Below are 20,285 nucleotides of genomic sequence, written 5' to 3' on the forward strand. Positions count from 1 at the left end.
TTTCGTCATTGCACTCAAGTAATTCATCCGTTTTAACCGATTGTTTGACAAAGCTCAAAAGCCATCGATCGCTTGTCGTGGGTATGGTGCACACAATCCAATAACCTCAGACCAGTTCATTCCATTTTTGTTTGCCGAACTACAGTTTATCAATGCAAAATGACTTATCTTACCGTACCGATAGTTTTTTTTTATGGCAAAACCTAATCATCATTATGATAAACAAGCCAAAGATTAAACCGGGAGAGCTCGGTGATGAGTTGGTGGGGTGAGGCAGCATCATACCATAACGTGGAAACTATTCCTCGAAGAAGAAATTCGTCTAAATGCTCCGCATCGATCACTTCCCGATTTCTTAAAGTGATGTTTACTAGTATCTCTACCCTCGTGTGACTACCACCGGGAGGGGGGAGGGTTTTACGTTAAATATTTTTGGTCCATTCCACCAGCAAAAGGTACTTGTAATACCGATACGCCGCTTTCCAACCGGATGCTGGAAAGCCAACAATCCAAACGAAACGGTTTTCTTCATTACTTTTGATAAATCAGACAACCGGCAGCAAGGGGGGCTGAGAGACATGAATTGCATCTGGCACAACTATGCACGCAAACACACTAACGTATGTGAGGTGCAGATTTATGCTGCACACAAAGGGTGTGATAAGTAGAGAGCACAACGTTTAGCCTGGAAGGCTGGTAGGTAAACCTCATGAATGATCTGTTTGCTTTGCGTCAATACTAGGGAAGCGGGTAGAATAACGTAATCCGTAAACTAAACCTGCTTAATGGTGTTTCCTGCTGGCAATGAGATTTTGTGTGTGTCTGCTTAATGTTGGGGTTCCTTAAGAACCATGCACTGAACAAAAATAAACTTCTACTGCCGCACTAGGACAAAGACTTTCAAGTAGCTCAAGTATGGAAGCAATAAATTATACAACTTAATACATGATGGGTACACTAGAAGAAAGAGAAAAAAGAACAACATACCACAAAAAAGCTACATTTGTAACCTTGCGGTATGTAACAACCTGTGGTATTGCTGGGGTTGCAGATTTATCTTGTGAGTATATACTAGGTTCTTTAGAAAGTAAAAAGTGCTCGGATCGTCGGGATTGCCTTGAGAGAATCTAGGTAATTCGATAACTTTTTTTCCTTTTGTTCACTATCCGCGTGGAGGTTTCTCCCGCGGAGAAATTTCCTTTGTCACCGATCGAATACGACAACTGTTCTACGAAGGGGGAGGGAGGTGATGACATCTGAAGGCGTTCGGTCGAATACCTTGCGAGGACTAAAGGAGCAGGACTTGGACCGGAAACTGCTGGCATGTTTTGTATGTTGATTTCTAGAGGAAGAAATCGTTAATCGTTCTCCACATTGGATTGTGTGTGATCGTATCTACAAGGAAAAGTTAGGGTAGAAACGTCCGCTCGGTAGGAGTTTAACTCACTTTTGAAAGTTGAAAACCATTTCCACTATTTGCTGTTTGTCTTGCTTTTGTGTCCCTTGCCTTCCCTTTCAGTGTGTTTACTGGTGTGTCGTGTTTTATATGTGTCCTAACCATCTATATCTTTCCGCCAAGCACCGAACTTTTCGACTGTTTGGCATGCAGTGAGTGTTGTGTGTGTTTAAGCTGGGAAAGAAGGGTTTTGATCAAACGTACCTATAAAAAAAGAAAAGCAAATTCTCTTTTTCCTGCCCTTCTTAGAACGCTCTTTGCTCGTCAATATTATTTTGCTGTGCACCTAAATACCGTCTAATAACTCTTGTCTATATGTACATTCAAAACATTTAAGCTCTGCAGGAATCTGCACATCCGTTAATAAATCCAGGATCATGGGCCGGTTGGATCGGCTTGCATTCCCATCCATTCCCACAATCTGCTGATCACACATACATCCTACACCTGAACTAAACATACGGATAAATTATTCTAAACTATGTCCGCACGGTTCCTAAACTGATTAACCTTTTATCGATAAGCATTTCATGACTGCTACTGGTTTGCAGATGGTGTGTGATAATGATATTGTGTGTGTGTGTGTGTGGCTTAGTTTTTTTTGTTTCACTTCTTCTTCTCGTGTTTTTATTTTTCTTTTTTTTTATCGCCCATTACGAAAACCGATCGCATCATGAAACGACCAAACTAACATTCGCCATTGTTGTACCAATAGTAAATTGATACCTCATACTCATTAATGCTCAAGTGTACCGTCATGATGGCAACATATTTTCTTCCGTTTTATCGCTCCAGCTCGACGACTCCACACAAAGTGTTTCACAGAAAACAGTGAATCCCAGTTGCAACTCAACAGCAGAATCGTATGTTCTTATTGTAACAGCATCTTCCGATGAATTTTTAATCTACATGACGATGTTCTTAAATGGGGGAAAAGGTGTGTAGAATCGTCCTGGCTTTAGTTGTTGTAAGAAATAAATTATCCTTCATCCGGCAAAAACTATAAAGACAGACGGGGGACTATTTTTTGTGAAAATCGTGGAAACTCTTCCCATACCTTCGAACAACCCAATTCAAAGCCCTACGCCAGGAGCTTGAAGCCCTGACTTTTTATTGCACATTTTACCATTATTGCCAGTCCGAGCGATACACTAGCAGTTAAATAGGGGAAAAAAAACATCAATCAGAATCGTGAGATCGTAACGAACGGTTCTCAGAGCATGTCCAATAGTTCATAAGAAAGACCATCCCCAATCGATGACAGTTTCACTTTTAAACGCACAAGCAATATAAGAAAAACATTCACCGTAGAATAAGTTATCAGATCATCATAATGGAGTTCCACATTTGATCACAAATAGTGGAAATATGCTCTTCTCACGCACGTTTCTTTGCGTGCGTTTTCGTCGTATTGCATGTGTGTTTGTCGATATTGTAGATTGTTTCATTACTTCGGGCCAATCACGTTACAGGCAAATGGGGAAAAATAAAAATTACTTCAAACACACATTATGTTCGTCTTGTCGATACCTAACAGGCTTGAAACTGTCCATAAATTGGTTGCATCGTTTCAGCTTTAAGCAATCTTTCACCCACTTTTTTTCCGGTTGAGTTCGAGATTATCTTTCTTACTTGTTTTTGTTTTGTTATATAATACGAAAATGAAACAATGACAAAATATAGCTTTTGTCGGTATGATTTCGTATGTTTTACTTGGTTCTTGTTTTGCGTTTTGTAATCTCTTCACACTAAGCCACCGTCATCTCATTATACACCACCTTCCTCCCCCCTATAACCGTTATAATAAGACACTTTTTTCAACAGTTTGTTTTTTCACTGTTACTAGTAGCCAAAAGTTTGTCGTTTGGAGTTTGGTTAAACGTTTGTCGATTTGTTCATGTTTGTATCATCATATTAATTAGATTTTCTTAGAGACTGGTCGTGTTACGTTTATCCCTGATAAAAATTATGCTTCATCACAATGCATGTGTATGGAGTGGGGTGGGGGGAATGACACTAGCTGCAAGTATAGACACACACACAGATATCTTCGAAGGTAGAAGGTAGTACATATGCTAGCTTATGTTGTTTCCATGTACCCACAGACTGGAAGAGTATATACAGAAAAAGAAAGTTAAAAGTGTACTCCTTAATACCTTTACTTTTGAGACAAACACCGAACACAAAGAGAAAAGGGAAGAAAAATATATGAAGCGCATCTGAAGAAGAAAACATATGTACAGAAAAAAACCTCTATGATGTACACACACGCAAAAATAGTGTACACACTGGGTTTAAGAAAGCGGAGCCACATTAAAGGAACAAAAAGTGTGTAAACGAAAGAAAACCCTCGGAAGATATAACCCTTCTCTCTCCCTTTCTCTCAATCTCCCACATTCCGGTAATCTCTTGCAGTCAGTATTATCCCCTAGCCTATCCGTCATCCGGGTACCGATGTGGTGTTATAACAGCGCACCCAAGGAAGTTCAGTACAATGATATAGTTACCACCGAGATCTCCAGGTTGCTATCATCGTCAGACGATACGAACTCGTCCAGGCTGCAGTCGCTGTTGGTGGTCAGAATAATCTCGCTGGCGTACGAATCGTCGTCCTCACCGTTGGCACCGTTGGCGGTTTCCTTTGCCGTGGACGTTACTTGGCCGCCTGCGCCAACCTTATCCGAAGCACTACCACCACCAGCACCGGCGGCAACAGTTGCCGAGGAGTTGGCAGCCGTTTTCGTTGAAGTGCTCCCTCGTTCATCTGCGGGTGGATTGGTGTTACTGTGTCGCGGTGTCACGCAGCGTGCAGCTTCTTCCTCTTGCACCTCAGCACTGTGTTCCGTATCGATGGAATCGTTCAAGTTCCTGTCGTTGGACCAACTTCCATCACTCACCGCATTGTCGTCGGAATCGAGCGACTGAGCGACGGAATTATTCACCGTATCACCGGAGACGGATGTGCCGGATTGCCACAGCAAATCTTCATCCACCCCCGGTACCGGGGAATCTTTGTCGCTAACGCTCCCTAGTTCGACGAGTATTTCCTCCTCCTGCTGGACATTTGATGGTCGCGTTGTCGATTGCTGCGGCGCATGCGTTGGCTGAAGGTGGTCGGAACGATTTGGAATCATAATCGCAATGCTGTTTAGCCCATGCCGATCGCTGTGTTGATCAGTACTCTCGGCTGAGGCGCAAACTGTTGGTCACTTGCTGTCACGGGAAATTCGTCTTCGACGGCCCTCGGTGACGGTCACCTCAAGTCCAGCTGTAACGAAAAACATTGCTTATATCAGTTTGTGCTAATTATTTAAAATAATAATAAGCAAGCACTGCCATTTCCGTTCCATGTACTTTGGTGCAACCAAACATCTATTTTTACGGATCTTATTTGCTACATACCTGCACTTCTTGTTTTGCGACGCACTTCCGTACCACTTCCGGTGGTGTTATCGGAACTGTGTGTACCGGCAGTACCACCACCGACCGCTGTTACGGTGGAAATTTTTCCCTCTCCGGGCGCAGCCGTTGCCTTTACCCCGGAACCAGCGTGCGTCGTCTGATGCTGATGATGGTGATTCACATGGTTAGTCAATTTGACGGCGCCGTGGCCACCACCACCATTAGCTCCACTCGAATGCAGACCGCCTCCTGAGGCAACACTTGCTGCCGCGTTTCCCGGAGGACTACCATCAGCAGCACCACCAAGGCTTGCTGCTACGCCCGCTGAAGTCACACCCGTTACCGCCGTGCTATCATTGGCGGTCGCGGTGTTATGCGATGTGGCAACGTTGCCGCCGGAAGGAACGTGGTGATTTCCGTCGATATGGTTCGCCACAGGGGCGGCTGCCGAGTGCTGAAGCAGCAGAGCATTGGCGGCCGCTTTCGCCTTGTTGTTCATCGCTGCCGTCGAGAGGGTCGAGGAAGTCATGCGAACGCTCCGACGTGTGCTGATCTTCTCGTCCGTCGGCGATGCGCCCACATTGGTGGTCGATGTGGATGGCCCACCACCGCTGCTTGTTGCCTTATGACCACCCGGTGTGCCGGAGGTACTACCAGTGCTAGCCGACGGTGAAGAGCTGCTGCTACTACTGCTGCCAGTGGTGCTCGTGCCATTCGCCGACGTACATCCACCAGTCGTGCTTCCACCAACTGTTGATGGCACCGGAGTCGTCAGTACCGGAGACACGCTCTTCCCGTGATGGTTGCGCAGTGATTTCTCTTTCTCAACACCGCTCGCAGAATGGTTGGCGCCAGATGCTTTCGCTGAAGACGGCGACGGTGTCGATGCAGCTACCGATGTTATGCTCTCATTACTTGAGGTGTTGCCTTGGTTACTCCCGATCACTGCGTTTGCAGTCGAAGTGGTGATGGTTTTGTCGACGGAAGATGCAGCTATGGATTTGTACGAAGTTGTAGAAGATGAAGATGAAGAGGTTGTAGTCGAGGTGGTGTTGCTGTTGTTGCAGTTGCTGATACTAGTTGTCGTAGAAGCAGTAGTAGTAGTACAGACTGGAGTGGAAGTAGTAGTGATGGTGGTGGTGGTAGTAGTAGTAGAAGAAGCGGTAGCAGATTGGGTAAAGGAGGAAGTAGTAACATGGCTAGTGGTGGTGGTAGAAGTTGAACTGAATTTGGAGGTTAGTTTAGAATTTCGAGCTTTACCCGCTAGTTCAATCAATGGTTCGTCGCTATCGGAAGAATCTGCCGTAATCGTGACCGAAGTCGTCGTTTCCGCTGCTTCGGCCGTCGATGCCGCTGCTGCAGCTGCCGCCGCCGCCGCTGCTGCTGCTGCTTTAGCGACATTAGCTGCCTTTCGCGACATGCGACCCTTAGCCAAGGTGGTATCGGTTGCTCTACGCTGTACCACCCTCGGAGTGCCTCCCGCAGTAGCAGTTACGGAGCCACTTTCTGACGCCACCCCACTCGTTGCTCCCTTGCGTGCTTTCTTCGCTCTCGTTGGAATATCGTCACTGACGCCGGACTGATTGGAACTCTCCGAACCTTGCCGTTTGCGTTTGTTGGCAACTCCGCCGCCACCGGCCGCTGTCGGTTTTGTAGACGCGGCGCCAGCTTTCGGACTTTGCCTATCATTGCTCGTAGCCGTTCCTGTTCCGGATCCTGGTAGTCCGGAAACGGTGGTGGAAGCATTCTGCTTCCCCGAACCGGGCATACCGCCTCCCGAACCTGAAACGGTTCCCTTTGGCTGGGTTTGCTGGGCACTTCCACCGACGCTGCTGCCGGGACCAGTTCCTATCGCCGTTCCACCCGTCGTAGACGTTGCTAGACACTCCGTCGAAGGACTTTGGCGAGACAGAATCTCGAGTGGACTCTCCAGCTTGCTGGAGGCACGCGTCCGGATCCGATGTTCTCCGCCGTCCGTATGTGCCGGTATTTCGATCGAGAGCTGCGTCAGCATTTCCTTGTTGTTCGGTTGCTCGGTAGATGCCTCGTGCTTACCACCACCCTGCGCCGTTTCGCTCGGCACCGTTGCGAGATCATTCGTTTTCGTCGTTCGATTCTCCGACCCAACGCTACTGCTACGGCTGGACTTTTTGGCTGGCGGTGTGCTTCCGGATGGAACCGAGGACGATGTAGCAGATGAGGTCGATTCATCGCCCGAACGGTCGCCGGAAGCCAGCGACGAATTGCGACGACTTTTGTCGCCACCGCCAGCCACCGGTACTCCATTTCCCGGCATGCTGCCATCGCTGGCAGCCGCCGCCGTACGACGCTCGCGTGCCTTTTCACTGGAGTAGCTGTACAGCGGTGGTTGCTCGTGACGCGGCTTCAGCTCGATGAGCGGCTCGAGGCTCGACTCCGGAGTTTTCGGCTCCACCTTTATCTCCACCTTGACCTCCGGTGATACCTCCGTCTTGGCGGTCAGGGCGGTGGCGACCGTAATCACTGGCTCATCGGAAGATTTTCTTAAACTCTTCCTTACACTACTAACGATAGCCTCCTCGGGATCAGACTTAACTAAAAGTGGTTTACCATCGACCTGCACTACTACCATTACTGTACTATCACATTCGCTTTTCGCACTAGGACTATCTTTACTATTTTTACAGCACTCGTCGACTGGGACCGGTACAACGTCGGGCTTCGTCTCGACTGCAGCGTGCAGCTTGTCGTCCGTATGGTTGTTGTTGCCACCATCGTCGTGCGCGCTCCGTACCGATGGTTCCACCTCGACGGACTTCGTAACCAGCGCCATCATTCGGACGGACGGCGGCTGGGATCTACTCTTGGCAGCAGTAGCTCCTCCTTCACCAGCACTCGCTGCTAACAGCACTCGACTCTCGACAGATCTTTTTCTCGTTACACCTTGCTGTTGTGGCTGCTGCTTGTGTTCCGTTTCCTTGACGACGCCTTCCTCTGGATGTAGAGTGTTTGATTTGACTTGTTCAATCATGATTAATTTTTTTCGAGCTGCACTTCCGTCTATGCTGTCGTCGATTGCACTACTACCATCGGCAATTTCGTCTGCAATACCGTTTTCGACAAGCTGCTCCACTTCCATAGTGTCCAGAATTTTGCTCAGATTTGACCGATCCAAGCTACCCAGAGTCGTTTCGTGATTATATTCCGGTAGCTTGGGTTTCATTAGTAGCGCATGGTCGCCGTTCAACTTTGCATCACCCCCAACGGCTGCTGCGATCTCGTTCAATCCTTCCATCTTCGCCAGCGCAGCTTCAATGTCGTGATAGTGCTCCATGCTGGCATCTAGCAATGGCGGCGTTCCAATACGCTCTTTCTTTTTTTCATCAATGGGACACTCGCGATCGATTCCCTTCACCTCACCCTCCTTTTCACCAAGCGGACCATCGTCAGCTAAAATTATTTGCTTGCCGTCAATGCTAGTGCTGCTGCTGCTTCCACCGCTATTGCTACCGGCACCACTGCCGGCACCGTTGTGGGTGGCCGCACTGTTGTGCGTACCACCCTGCGGGCTGTGGGAAGACAACTGATGTGGACTTTTCTCCGACAGTGCGTCCATCGATTCGATGCCGCTGTCTTCACCCTGCGCCTGAGATCCTGGAGAGCCCCGGACACTCGCATGATGCCCGAGGAGATGATGGTTCACTCCAATTGCTGCCGCCACGGCGGCTGCCGCAACCCCCGCTTCAGTCACCTCCGTGTCGATGGCTTCCGTTACACCGCCGACACTAGTTCCGTTGCCGGTAGTGGAGGAGGGAGAAGTATCCGATGTACCCATCACCTCCTGATGACTCGCCACGGCGGCTTTTTCTCCCGCTGCATCTTCATCGTCCAAATGCTTCGTCGTTCGTCTTTCCCTTCCTTTGTCTACGTCTTCCGATTCGAGGTCGTCCGCTAGCAGCTGCTCCGGTGGTCGATTTTTGTTATGATGCTCCTGCATATGATCCAGGTCGTGGTGGTGCTGATCGTGATGGGTGCTGATACTGTTTCTCTGTTGCTGTTGCTGCTGCTGCTGATCGATTTCCATTGTGGACGATCGGTCACTTGAGGTAGATTGCGTTGGTGTGGTGGCTGCTGTTACTGGTGATGCGGTCAACGTGGTTGATGCTTCTTCTACCCCCGCTGGTTGTCCTCCCTCGCCGCGATCCATCTCTTTCGCATCACCCCCGTCAACCGCTACCGATGTTTGGGCCGCCGGTGGCAACGTCGTTTTGACGAGATTTTTCTGATGATTCTTACCGAAACTACCACTATTATTGTTGATATTGTTGTTGTTGTTGTTATTGTTGGTGATATTGTTGTTGTTATTGCTGGTTCCGTTAGCACTACTGCTACTACTACTGCCGTTCGCACCGGAGCTTTTCGAGTTTTTTGCTGCCGTCGCCGCCGCTACTGCTATTGCCGCCGTCGTGGTCATGGTCGTCGCCGTCGTCGCCGTCGACTGGAGCAGATTGGACTGCGGCATGGTACCGACGTTCGTCGAACCGATCGGGCCACTGGCGGTCGAGGTGATAATCGAATCGTAGATCTCATTGATCTCGCTTACACCGGTGCTGACGGCCGTGATCATGGCAGCAGCCACACCGTCGGCTGCAACAGACGCTCCGCCAGTGGTTATACTAACGCTGCTACCACCAGCACTTAGACGACGCTTCTTTTCCGGACACACGACCATCCCATTTGGATTGTGACCAGTGGTGGTGGTGGTGTGGTGGGTTGGCGACGAGGTCATCGCCTCTGCCGGTCGCTTTTGCGACGGAAGACCTTCGGCGGGCGCTTCGGACGATTTCAAACCTTGACCGACAGCGACGTGGTTATGAAAACTGGGTGGTGAAGGTAATATCGACGGTCCGCTCACCGGTGAGGAGGAGGAAGAGGAAGCATTCGCTAGCGTCATGTTGAGATCGACGGAGTTTCGCTTTCCCGTCGTGGCCGCCGATGATGCTGGTCGCTTCAACCCACCACCACCACCGCCGCCGCCGCCGTCACTGCTGTCCTCTTCGCCTCCGCTCTGACTTTTCTTGCGATCCTTGCGCGAGTTCTTTATCACAACGGAATTCTTTCCCCGTAAGCTGATGTGTAGCGGCGGCACGCGCAACTCCTCGCCGCCTGCAGGAGAAGTAGCCTGAACGATGCCAACATTGGACGACATTGTTGCAGTGGTGCCGATGCTGGTGGTTGCACTGCCGCTTGTGCTGCTGGTGGCACTTGTTACAACGGTTCCCGCAGTGGATGAAAATGGCGCTGCGTTGTTACTATTGGTGACACCAACGGACACCGCTATCGGCAATGCAGCGCTGGCATCGGAACCCGCGACCCCATCGAACGTTGACGGTGTCTTTTGACAAAACTCGGGCGCTCCTCCGCCGATCGACGCCGAAGAGCTGCTTCCTGATGACGGAGGTGACATTGTCACCGTACTACCTACGCGCCCGGGAACGGTGACGGTGATCGGTTCCGATTTTTCCAGCTTCAACCGAAGCTTCAGTTCCGTACAGTTTTTACTCGTCGATTCATTCGACGAACCGCCGGCGGAAGGTAGCACCGAGGTGGACAAAACTTTCGCCTTCTGCCGGACCGGCTTTAGAGATGCTTTCGTCTTTTCCCTGGCCTTTTCCTTTGACACCGCGGATGACGACGCTGGTTTTAGTTTCTCCTTCGCCTTGGTCGGTTTTGTTCGTTCCTTCTTTATCTTGCCGGTCTTGCCATGACTGGCTCGTGGCGCTGCTGAAGGGACACTGACCATTGTCGACGAGCCGGAGGATACGTTGCCAGCACTGTTGCCAGCCACGAAGGTACCTTCCATCGTTCCCAACGAACCGACGGTGGCCGACGATGAAGGCCGATCCGCGTCGCTCAGGCCCGACGTTAACCGCGACGACGTTAGACCAGCAGCGCTGGTCGTGTCGTCATCGGAGTACAGCAGGTTCGCCGCCTCCGGGGGGAAATCATTTACACGCATCGACGACGCTTTGCTCTGCCTTCCGCCGGCCGTTTTTGCGCTCTCCTCCGATTCCTCGGCAACCTCTTCGACCTGCGTTTCTTCCAGCTCGCCCGTCAGCGGGTTAATCAACATTTGTGCCTTCCATCGACGCTGTGCCTCCGCCGTCGCCATGGTAGCCGTACTTTGAGAGCCCATCACTTGACCCAACGCAGGTGCCACCGTGGTGCCTTCTGGCGCTCCTCCAAGTAGCGTACCGGGAAGCACGGCAAGCTCAAGTGGATGATGATGCTGCTGATGCTGATCCATCAGGTCCAGATCGTCGAGATCATCTAGCTTCGTGTCGAGAAATGCACTGTCCAGATCGCTCGGCAGCAGCGAGTCAAGGTCGTTCTTGGCCAGATCGGGCAGATCGACCAAACAGTTGCCCAGCTCCAGCGAATCACCGACCGCCGACGTTGACGTCGCCCCTCCCATGCCTCCTGCGGACGACGAATCCAGCGCCGTCGCCGTCGTCGTCGCCGTCATGGGAGGCTTATTTAGTTGTTGCTGACTGAGATTGTATTGCATCTGGTAGCGAGCAAACTCCTGGTAGCTCGACTTGGTAGCCGAATCCATCTGCATCGTAGGCCAACGCTGTTGAAAACTTGCGCCCGGATTCGTGTGATTCGCTTGCTGTGGCTGCCCTCCCAGTGGGTTGGGCTGTCGAAAGACTTGCTGCTGCTGCTGTTGCAATTGAGCCGGAAAACGGTTCATTTGCTGGGAATGTTGTAGTTGCAGTTGTTCGTGCTGCTGCTGTTGCTGCTGGAGCATTGCAACGTGTTGCGGTAGCCGCACGTGTGTTTGTGTTTGACCGATCAGTGGTCCCATCGCAGGAGAACGATTGCTGGATGTTACCATGACACCGCCGCCACTCGCTATCGTCAGCTGCTGCTGATGGTGCTGCATTTGCTGTTGCTGTTGCTGCTGTTGAAGCATGGCCTGCTGCTGTTGTGGGGTTCTAACGGCTGGGCCCATGCCCCCCGTGACAGCACCCCCGGCGACAGTGCCTCCGACGAGACTATACCGTTGCATTTTAATGGTGTTCATCATGGTGGAGGTGGTGCTGGTGTTGCTGCTACTGCTGTTGTTGCTACTATTTGAAGGCACTGACAATGGTGGAGTTACTAGAGAAGAAGGCGACACATTCAACACGTTCTGATTGTTACTGTTACCGTCACTAATGATGTTTACTGCCGTGGGTGCTGTCATTGGATTAAGATTGCTACTACTACTACTGCTACTATTCACACTATTCGCACTGATCGCGTTCAATACACCACCGCCGCTCACAGGCGCAACACCTGTCGACGTCGGTGCACCTCGCAGTGGACTACTATTACTATTCACTAATGTTTGCTGCTGCTGCTGCTGGACGACGGCCGCTACTGCCGTCGGTCCAGACGAAACCATCGCACTCGCACCAACACCGATCTGCACCGGATGGTGCTGCACTAGATGCTGCCGATTAACGTTACTGGGGGGCACGTTCACAACAACGTTGCTACTACTCACTGTACCACTCTTCAGGCTGTTACCAAGCACACTCGGATCATTGTCGCCCACTACACTCTGCACTGGACTGAGGGCAACACTTTGCTGCTGCGTCTGGAGTGGTATCGTGCCGCCTCCCACCACCATGGTTGGAATGATCCCACTGCCGGCACTTTTCACCGATACCGGCCCAACACTCGCACTGCTGCCCGGTATCAGCAGCTCCTGTTTCAGTATCGGCTGACCACCGCGCATCATTTGCGCCTGCTGCTGCTGCTGCTGCTGCGGTGACAGTGTCGTCTGTTGTTGGCTGTTTTCATTTTGCAACAGGTTCACCAGCAGCGGGCTTGACATCGCCACATTATTACCGATCGCACCGGCAGACAGTTGCTGCTGCGTGGGGTTGACCACTGTCCCCAGCGTGTTCGGCTTCACTAAACCACCACCAACGGCGGATTGATACGGTGGTGGTGGCGTTGGTTGGACTGCTGGATTTGCGGGGGCCAGGAAATTACCGTTGGACGGCTTGGGCACGGCTCCAGCACCACCAGCAACTACCGGTCCCGTCACAACACCACCACTCGCAGTCAGGGCCAGCGTGTTTTCGCGTCGCTGAATTACCCGCGCCTGCGTCATGCTCTCGAACGGGTACTCGCAAGCATCGACCACATTTGGCACATGGGCGGGAACCTTGCCGTCCATCGGGCAGATGGTGTTGGGTGATTTGAACACGCTGCTACCGCTGCCGCCTCCACCGTCCATCGGCAGAGGACCATTGGTGAGCGGTGTTTTCGGCTGTCCGGCGGTCGATACTACCACCTTGGACGTGCTGGGCACGGCGGTATCGTTAGCGCCGTGCAGCACTACATGCTGCTGTTGTAGTTGTTGCTGATGTAGCTGTTGCTGCTGCAAATGGTGAATGTGTTGCTGCTGCTGTTGCGGTGGCAGTTGCTGATGGTGATAGAGATTTTGATGCTGCAACTGCTGCACATGCACCGGGTGTGTCGGTTGGTGGAGCTGCTGCTGTTGTTGTTGCTGCTGCTGCTGCGTCTGCTGTTGCTGCTGCTGCTGTTGTTGGGATAGAACGCGAGCTAGTTCACCCAAACCGCCAGCTCCACCGCTAGTGCTGGGGGATCCTTCAGGGGCAGAATTATCTAAAATATAGGAAGGGTGAAAAACGCTTAGTTAGTGAGCGTTCCTTTTGCTGCGTAATGGTGTAAGCTACCTGTTTGAATAACTATTTCCTGTTGGCTCGTTAGCCGCAGCGACAGAACCGTCTCCCCTTCCAGCTGCACGGAAAGAATGCCGAGCGCCCGCAGGGCATTGTTACCTTCGGCAGCAAGCCTCCGCAACCGAATTGCGGCCTCTTTCGGAATCGAAAGGGTAACGCGCACGCTGTTCCACGGTTCCACCTGTGATGAGAAATGTAATTAACCGGTCAATTCAAATATGTAAGTCAACCTGAGCTTTGCTAGCCACAAATACCTTGTCCACTTTAAGCCTTCCCGCGTCCTGCTTTTCATCGCCATCGTTCGCGCTTTCTTCGTCAACCAGCGTCGCAAGACTCTCGACCAGGCTCTCGAGGCGGGCGGGAAAATCCGGATCGTGCAAATTCCCTTCACAGATGACAACCGCCTTCAAGGTGCTGTCGCTGCTGCTATTGCACGGATCACTACTGCTGCTGGAGACACACTTCCTTTTACCTCGGTGGTTGTCATCGCTACCGCAATGTCTACTACTACTGCTACTGCTGCTGTTTGTCCGTTTCTGTTGATCACCGTCACTATCGGCCGCCATTCTGTCGTTCATTGATGAAGAAAAGAGGTTCAGTATGATCATTCATTCCAAACCCAAACCGTAGCCCAGTCATTCATTTCTACATTTGTGTTGTCAAACCCCATGGGGAAGGCGCGTAGAGTTTTCATGTAATCGAAAAGAGTAGGAAAAAAACCTCCTGAAGATAACTGGAAGCCAAGGCATTTCGTGTACCTCCGGCGCAAACCGTAGAGATACGACGACATACTGCCTGGCTCAGACGATTATTTAAAACAAAACGCGCCTGACCCTGCCACCTTTTTGACACAGTGTGATCTTTTGATACCATAAGACACGGCGGTGGCTAGTTGGCTGCACAAAAAAATACTGGTAAGAACACGCCACGCCATGTTGAAAGTGTTATTAAATCTGATCAAAACAATTGGCACATTTCAAGGGACAACCTGTTGCGTCAAAATAATCAAGCGGTGTTCACAAAAAACGCCACGACACGGATTTCGAAAGTTCTTGTAGAACATTTACAAAAACAAGAACACATCGAAAGAGCTCACTTGCACATGTGATACGTCGACTTGATAAAATTACCATTAGGATACGGTTAATCTTTTGGTCATAAATCTTGTTGTAGCATAATTGACATGACTTCAATTGATAAACAAATCGTACTGTTTCTTCCTGTTTTCTAGTCTGCCGCATCCCAACGCGGGATTAGAAATGAAACCTGTTTCTCTCTCTGATACACACGCGACGATAAGTAGCTTTCTCACCTACTCTTTTTCTTTCTTCGCAGCTTTCTCTTTTCTCTCACTCTGAATCTCGATCTCTTCTTTTAATATAACCTTCCGTTGCACTCTACCGCTAGGCAATATAGGGCTCGGCACGTATCAGCTAAAGATCTCATATGGTTTTGTAGCGTTTCGTAAATGGCGGGAAGCTAAGACACCGTCCGTCAATTGTATGGCCTTATCAAGTACCGTCATTATCTTGGCCGCATATGGGCTGACTGTTGGGTCTCCAGAATCCTTTAAAATAGAACCGTTGAGACGCGCGACAGTACCAGTTTTTCTTTCTACACGTTTCGTGTTCGTTCTAGTAGGCTACTTGACGTTTCTCTCGAAACCGGTTCGTGGGCATGCTGGCGGGTAGCATGCCAGGGGTGGGAGGAAAAGAAAAGATTACCTGTCGCCGTCGCAGGACGATTTGCGAACGGGGCATACAAAGAGCGTAACATGAGAGAGCATAAATTATTGCCCAAGGGAAATCACTTTATTCAGCCCCTGGCAGAAGCAAAATGCCACAAAACATTTTCTGGAAGTCGTTGGTGTAAGGTGTCTTAACATAACATATGTTTTCCATGACAACGATGCGGCCGCCAATCTCGATAGACGGAGGATTGTTGGCGTCCGAATTATGTAACATAGAAGCAGCGGCAAACCCAGCGGGGGTATTTGTAAATGCTGCTGGAAACTGCGCTTTTCCAGCCGCATGGCATAGTGTTTTTCCATCTACATTACTTCGATGACTCCATAAATTCTATTTTTCTCATGCATCATGCAAAGAAAAGCAAGTCCTCCGGATAGGGCAAACGAAGCAGCCATTTTGATTTGAACTATGACAAGGATGGCACCATCGGCAGCTCCTGCGGTGGTGAGCAGGACATATGTATTCGAGACCAGAAAACTCGCTTCTCTCATTCTCCCGTTCGTTCGTTGTGCACTCTCCACGCGAGAAAGCGTCGCCACAGCAGGGAGCGGCGTGTAGTGGAGGGCGGTTTAGGGGATAGGGTCTGTTCACCAACACCACTGTAGTCTCGCACCTCTCGGTTTCGAGAGAAATAGAGACAACATAGAGAGGTGGCAGAAATTTTGCATTTTGACATTCCAGTTACAAACGCTTGACAGTTCTGTTAAAACAAATCTAGAAAAATATATATTACGAATGAAATAAGCAAATATAGAATATGTGTACCAGTTCGGGCAATCTCGATCATGCCGTGCACGAGCAACCCTGGAGCTCAATGCAAAAGTAACATGTTTTTGGTTGTACTCAGTAGAATACAAGTAGCATAGTTTATGCCATTTTAAGTATTATTCTAACAATTAAGCTAACTAGATGCTATTGTCTATCGTTAATCTTTTCTAACTTTGTAACTTCATAATAAATTGATCGCAAATTGCAGCAATAAGATACGCTCTTGATGTGACTAGAATTCATAAACATGTTTATAGAGTTTATCAAATACCTTCTAAACTGTGATACAATAATTTTTACTCGAGTAGCTGTATAAAAGTTGAACCTGCCACAACCAGTTTAATTGGTCGTGTATATTTGATTCGCGTATCAAGAAAACAGCGCAAGTCACATGCAGCGTGTTTGGAGAACAACCTGAATAAAATGTTTTAAGGACCGTGTTTGTATGTGGAGTGGCAGAATTGCATTAAAATTTTAATTAGAATTAACATTCGAATGGGAAATGTAAGTTAGATAGATTTTCCAATCCCACTGATTCTAAACCTAATTACTGCTATGAAAAGAAGTTCCGGTTGCTAATTACAAAGTTGTATACTAAATTTTACGAAGCATTTTGTCGACGAACTGCACTGATTGCTCCAGAACTGGTACACTTACCCTCTGGTGTGGTACTTTTTTGTGCACAGCTAGAGTAATGTAACGTTTGCAAACGGAAGCCTACAGTTCTAGCGATCCCATATCCGACAACCAAAAAACCCCCCGGGGACGATCAAATCAACTGCGATGGAAAACTTGCGGCGACAGAGAACGGGTTAAACGGGGATCGAATTTTCGATCTGGACATTGTAAACTCCATGCGCCTCCTTCATGCCTTGACACCAGCACCGCTCTCTTCTAGCTTGGTTTAAGGGCGCTCGGTTTCCGTTTTGGGTTGGTTGAAAAACGACCCACAGCGAGCGGGTTTCATATTGGGAACTGGAAATGGCTACCGCTAGCGCTTTGCCGTTCGGCCCACGGTAGCACGCACTGAACATCGCATGACGAAGGGCTTCCAAACGACGAAAGATTACGGATCCCGGACAATTCGCTCTAGCCCAAGTGCTATTTTCCTTTTGGCATTTTTCTTCACTGTCAACCACACACACATCACACACGCAAAACTCACGTATACACGCCTCGGTATGTAGCGTAAACCAAAAAAACCCCCTCAAATCACTACTAACATTGCAACTCATATCGGTAATCCTAGATATTTCCCGCGACATTCACGTAGCACTAGCATTTTCAGCGGAAGATGCACCGAAAAAACCCCACACTGCCACACAACCCGACCAAAACTAGCGGACGAGCATTATGTGTCTCGTCTTCTCTTACCCATTTGAGCCTTGCTCCACCGAGGAGCCGAGGGTGACACACTTTTTGCGACGACAAATATCCACTTTAGCCACTTAGTTGCCGCCAACGAATAACGAAAACACAATCGTCAGACGCGAAATAAACATAGTTTGCTACTTTACGGACGTTTACAGTGCGCGAAAGTTAGCATTTAGCGAAAATTGAGTACGTTTGTTACAATCGAACAATAACAACGACCGCCATTTGCATTTTTTCCCATTTTCTTTCTCTTCCATTGCTCGCGCGGGGGTCTCTCTTGAGAGCGAAATTGAGGCGAAAATGAAATCGGGGCGAATGTGCGTGAAATAGCGCACGATCGAATGACGGGGCGAAGGCGAAATGTTCAATCGTAGACATTTTTGACCTCCTCCCGGGATTATGAACTAGACTGATAATTTTCAATTTACGAAATAGGTCTATAAAGCGGTGCTTTAGTAGAATGGTCCATACATATAATAAAACTAAAATAATTTAGTTGAGGTTGAAAAAGCCTAAAGCTACAATATTCGCCCGCCAAAACCATTAGGCACTTATTCGCCTGATTTCTGACAGCACCTTTCAGTTTTGACAAACCGCCTGCAGAAGTGGTTTGATCTTTTCCGAACGGTTCAAACTAGCGATTTTATAAAAATGGATAATACTGCGCCGACTCCAGCCGATTTCTTTTCGATTCTAAGCAAAGCAAATGAATTTGAGAAACATACCAAGAAGCCAGAGGCAGTGGATGATATGCGAAATTTAAATTTTCAACTCTACGCAGGATCGTGGGCCATGTAGGTATTCACAGCAAAAGCATGCTTTCTGGATTTGATAATTTTTTCAAACTATTATAGCGGCGACGAACGAATATCAGCACACATTTTGAGCGAAGGCTTGCAACGGTACCAGAATGCTATGATCGATCCGGAAGGAGTGAATAACTACTGCGAGGATGTTATAGAACTACTCAATACGCAACCTCCCGATACGGCCGATGACGACTATGAACTAACTGAAAGTACCCTGGGCGATCCATTGAGCTACCTTAGTAAAGACGATGGTAGCTGCAGAGGACAATTTGAAAACTGTTCCGCAGATGAGATTTCCATTGAAACATTATCAAGTATATTTCCCAAGAAGAGCACGCTGCAGACAAGCAAAAAGACCATCGACGCTGTACCTAGTGTTGAATCGCAGAAGCAACCGCGAATGGCGGACACATCCACCGGTAATGGAAACAATTATTCGGCGATACAAGAAATTTCCCGACGGGTATTTCCCAGTACCAGTTCTGCGTTCATTCCCAAGGCACCGGTTTCAAAACCGACACCTAAACCTCCATCGAACACATACAGCAGCAACGTTCCCTGTGAGCAGGACACTTCGGCCACTTCTTCCTATCAGAGCAGTTTTCGCACGGCAAAAGACGAACTACAGATACAAAACCTGAAGGTTAGCAAAAATAAGTACGCATTTTATAAGCCAATGCCTAACTGGAATGTCGATGTAACTTATTTCAGAAATACGGTTCCACCAATCCACCCGGTAAAGCTCCACTGTTTGCCTACGGCCGCAAATCACTCGGAGGACGGCGTACACTGGGCAGCAAGTTTGTTTGTCCAGTGCGTCCCGACAATGATGAACATCAAGGTGGCTCAAGCGGTGCGAATCCATCGCTCTATCGCGCGCAAAATAATGGCCAGGGTAGCAGCAACGAGGACAGCCAAGAGGAAGAGATTGACGAACGATTGAAAAACATCGATCCGAAAATGGTCGAACTAATTCGTAGCGAAATTATGGATCGATTCCAACCCTTATCGTGGGACGACATAGCCGGATTGGACTACGCAAAAACAATCATCAAAGAGGCCGTTGTGTGGCCGATTCTACGTCCCGATATATTCACCGGGCTACGGAAACCTCCACGCGGAATACTTCTGTTCGGTCCACCCGGCACCGGTAAAACATTGATCGGCAAGTGCATTGCATCGCAATCGAAGTCTACTTTCTTCAGCATAAGCGCCTCTTCGCTCACATCCAAGTGGATCGGTGATGGGGAGAAAATGGTGCGCGCTTTATTTGCCGTGGCCGCCGTTCATCAACCGGCCGTCGTATTTATCGATGAAATAGATTCCCTGCTCTGTCAGCGATCGGATACGGAGCATGAAAGTTCACGGCGCTTGAAGACAGAGTTTTTGGTGCAACTGGATGGTGCCGCAACGGCCGAAGATGAACGTATTCTCATCGTCGGAGCTACGAATAGGCCCCAAGAGCTAGACGAAGCTGCGCGGCGACGTTTAGTCAAGCGACTCTACATTCCACTGCCAGATTGTGTGGCACGCATTCAAATACTGGTTCGCCTACTTGAGCAGGAGCGGAATAGTATGACGAAAGAGGAAATTACAAAAATCGGAAGTCTTACCGAAGGATTTTCTGGGGCCGATATGAAAGTCCTCTGCCATGAGGCGTCCATGGGGCCGATTCGATCGATACCGTTCGATCAGCTGGGAGATATCGCAAAGGACCAGGTACGGCCAATTTGTTACGATGATTTTAGGCTCGCCCTGACGAAGGTTAAAGCAAGTGTATCTCCCGCGGATTTGCATCAATATGTCGTGTGGGATCAAACATACGGTGCTGGGGCAACATAGGGGTTTCCATTGAGGAAGGCTATCACGGTACAAACTATTTTACAATAAACTGTTTTGCTTAAATAATTGCGGAAGTTTCTTGTTGCAATACAACCTTAAACAATTCAATCAACGCTGCTCTGTAGGGTTTATGATGGATTTTTAT

The 20,285-nt window shown here is 49.1% G+C and overlaps 2 protein-coding genes across 2 annotated transcripts; one reads left to right on the top strand and one right to left on the bottom strand.

Moving 5' to 3' along the window:
• Positions 1-4,036: 4,036 nt before the first annotated feature.
• Positions 4,037-17,675, bottom strand: LOC131294360 (serine-rich adhesin for platelets-like). Its single transcript, XM_058322412.1, has 5 exons — positions 17,490-17,675; positions 13,854-14,166; positions 13,594-13,780; positions 4,859-13,522; positions 4,037-4,724 (listed from the first exon to the last, which is right to left on the bottom strand). The coding sequence occupies exons 2-5, from the start codon at positions 14,163-14,165 to the stop codon at positions 4,663-4,665; spliced, it is 9,225 nt and encodes a 3,074-aa protein (XP_058178395.1). The 5' UTR covers position 14,166; positions 17,490-17,675; the 3' UTR covers positions 4,037-4,662.
• A 457-nt stretch (positions 17,676-18,132) lies between these two features.
• Positions 18,133-20,248, top strand: LOC131287709 (fidgetin-like protein 1). The gene is made up of 3 exons (XM_058316789.1): positions 18,133-18,283; positions 18,344-18,941; positions 19,010-20,248. Exons 1-3 carry the CDS (start codon positions 18,141-18,143, stop codon positions 20,138-20,140), a joined length of 1,872 nt encoding a protein of 623 aa, XP_058172772.1. The 5' UTR covers positions 18,133-18,140; the 3' UTR covers positions 20,141-20,248.
• Positions 20,249-20,285: the final 37 nt, after the last annotated feature.

Source organism: Anopheles ziemanni, chromosome 2 (genome assembly GCF_943734765.1).
Source record: "Anopheles ziemanni chromosome 2, idAnoZiCoDA_A2_x.2, whole genome shotgun sequence".
Lineage (NCBI taxonomy): Eukaryota > Metazoa > Arthropoda > Insecta > Diptera > Culicidae > Anopheles > Anopheles ziemanni.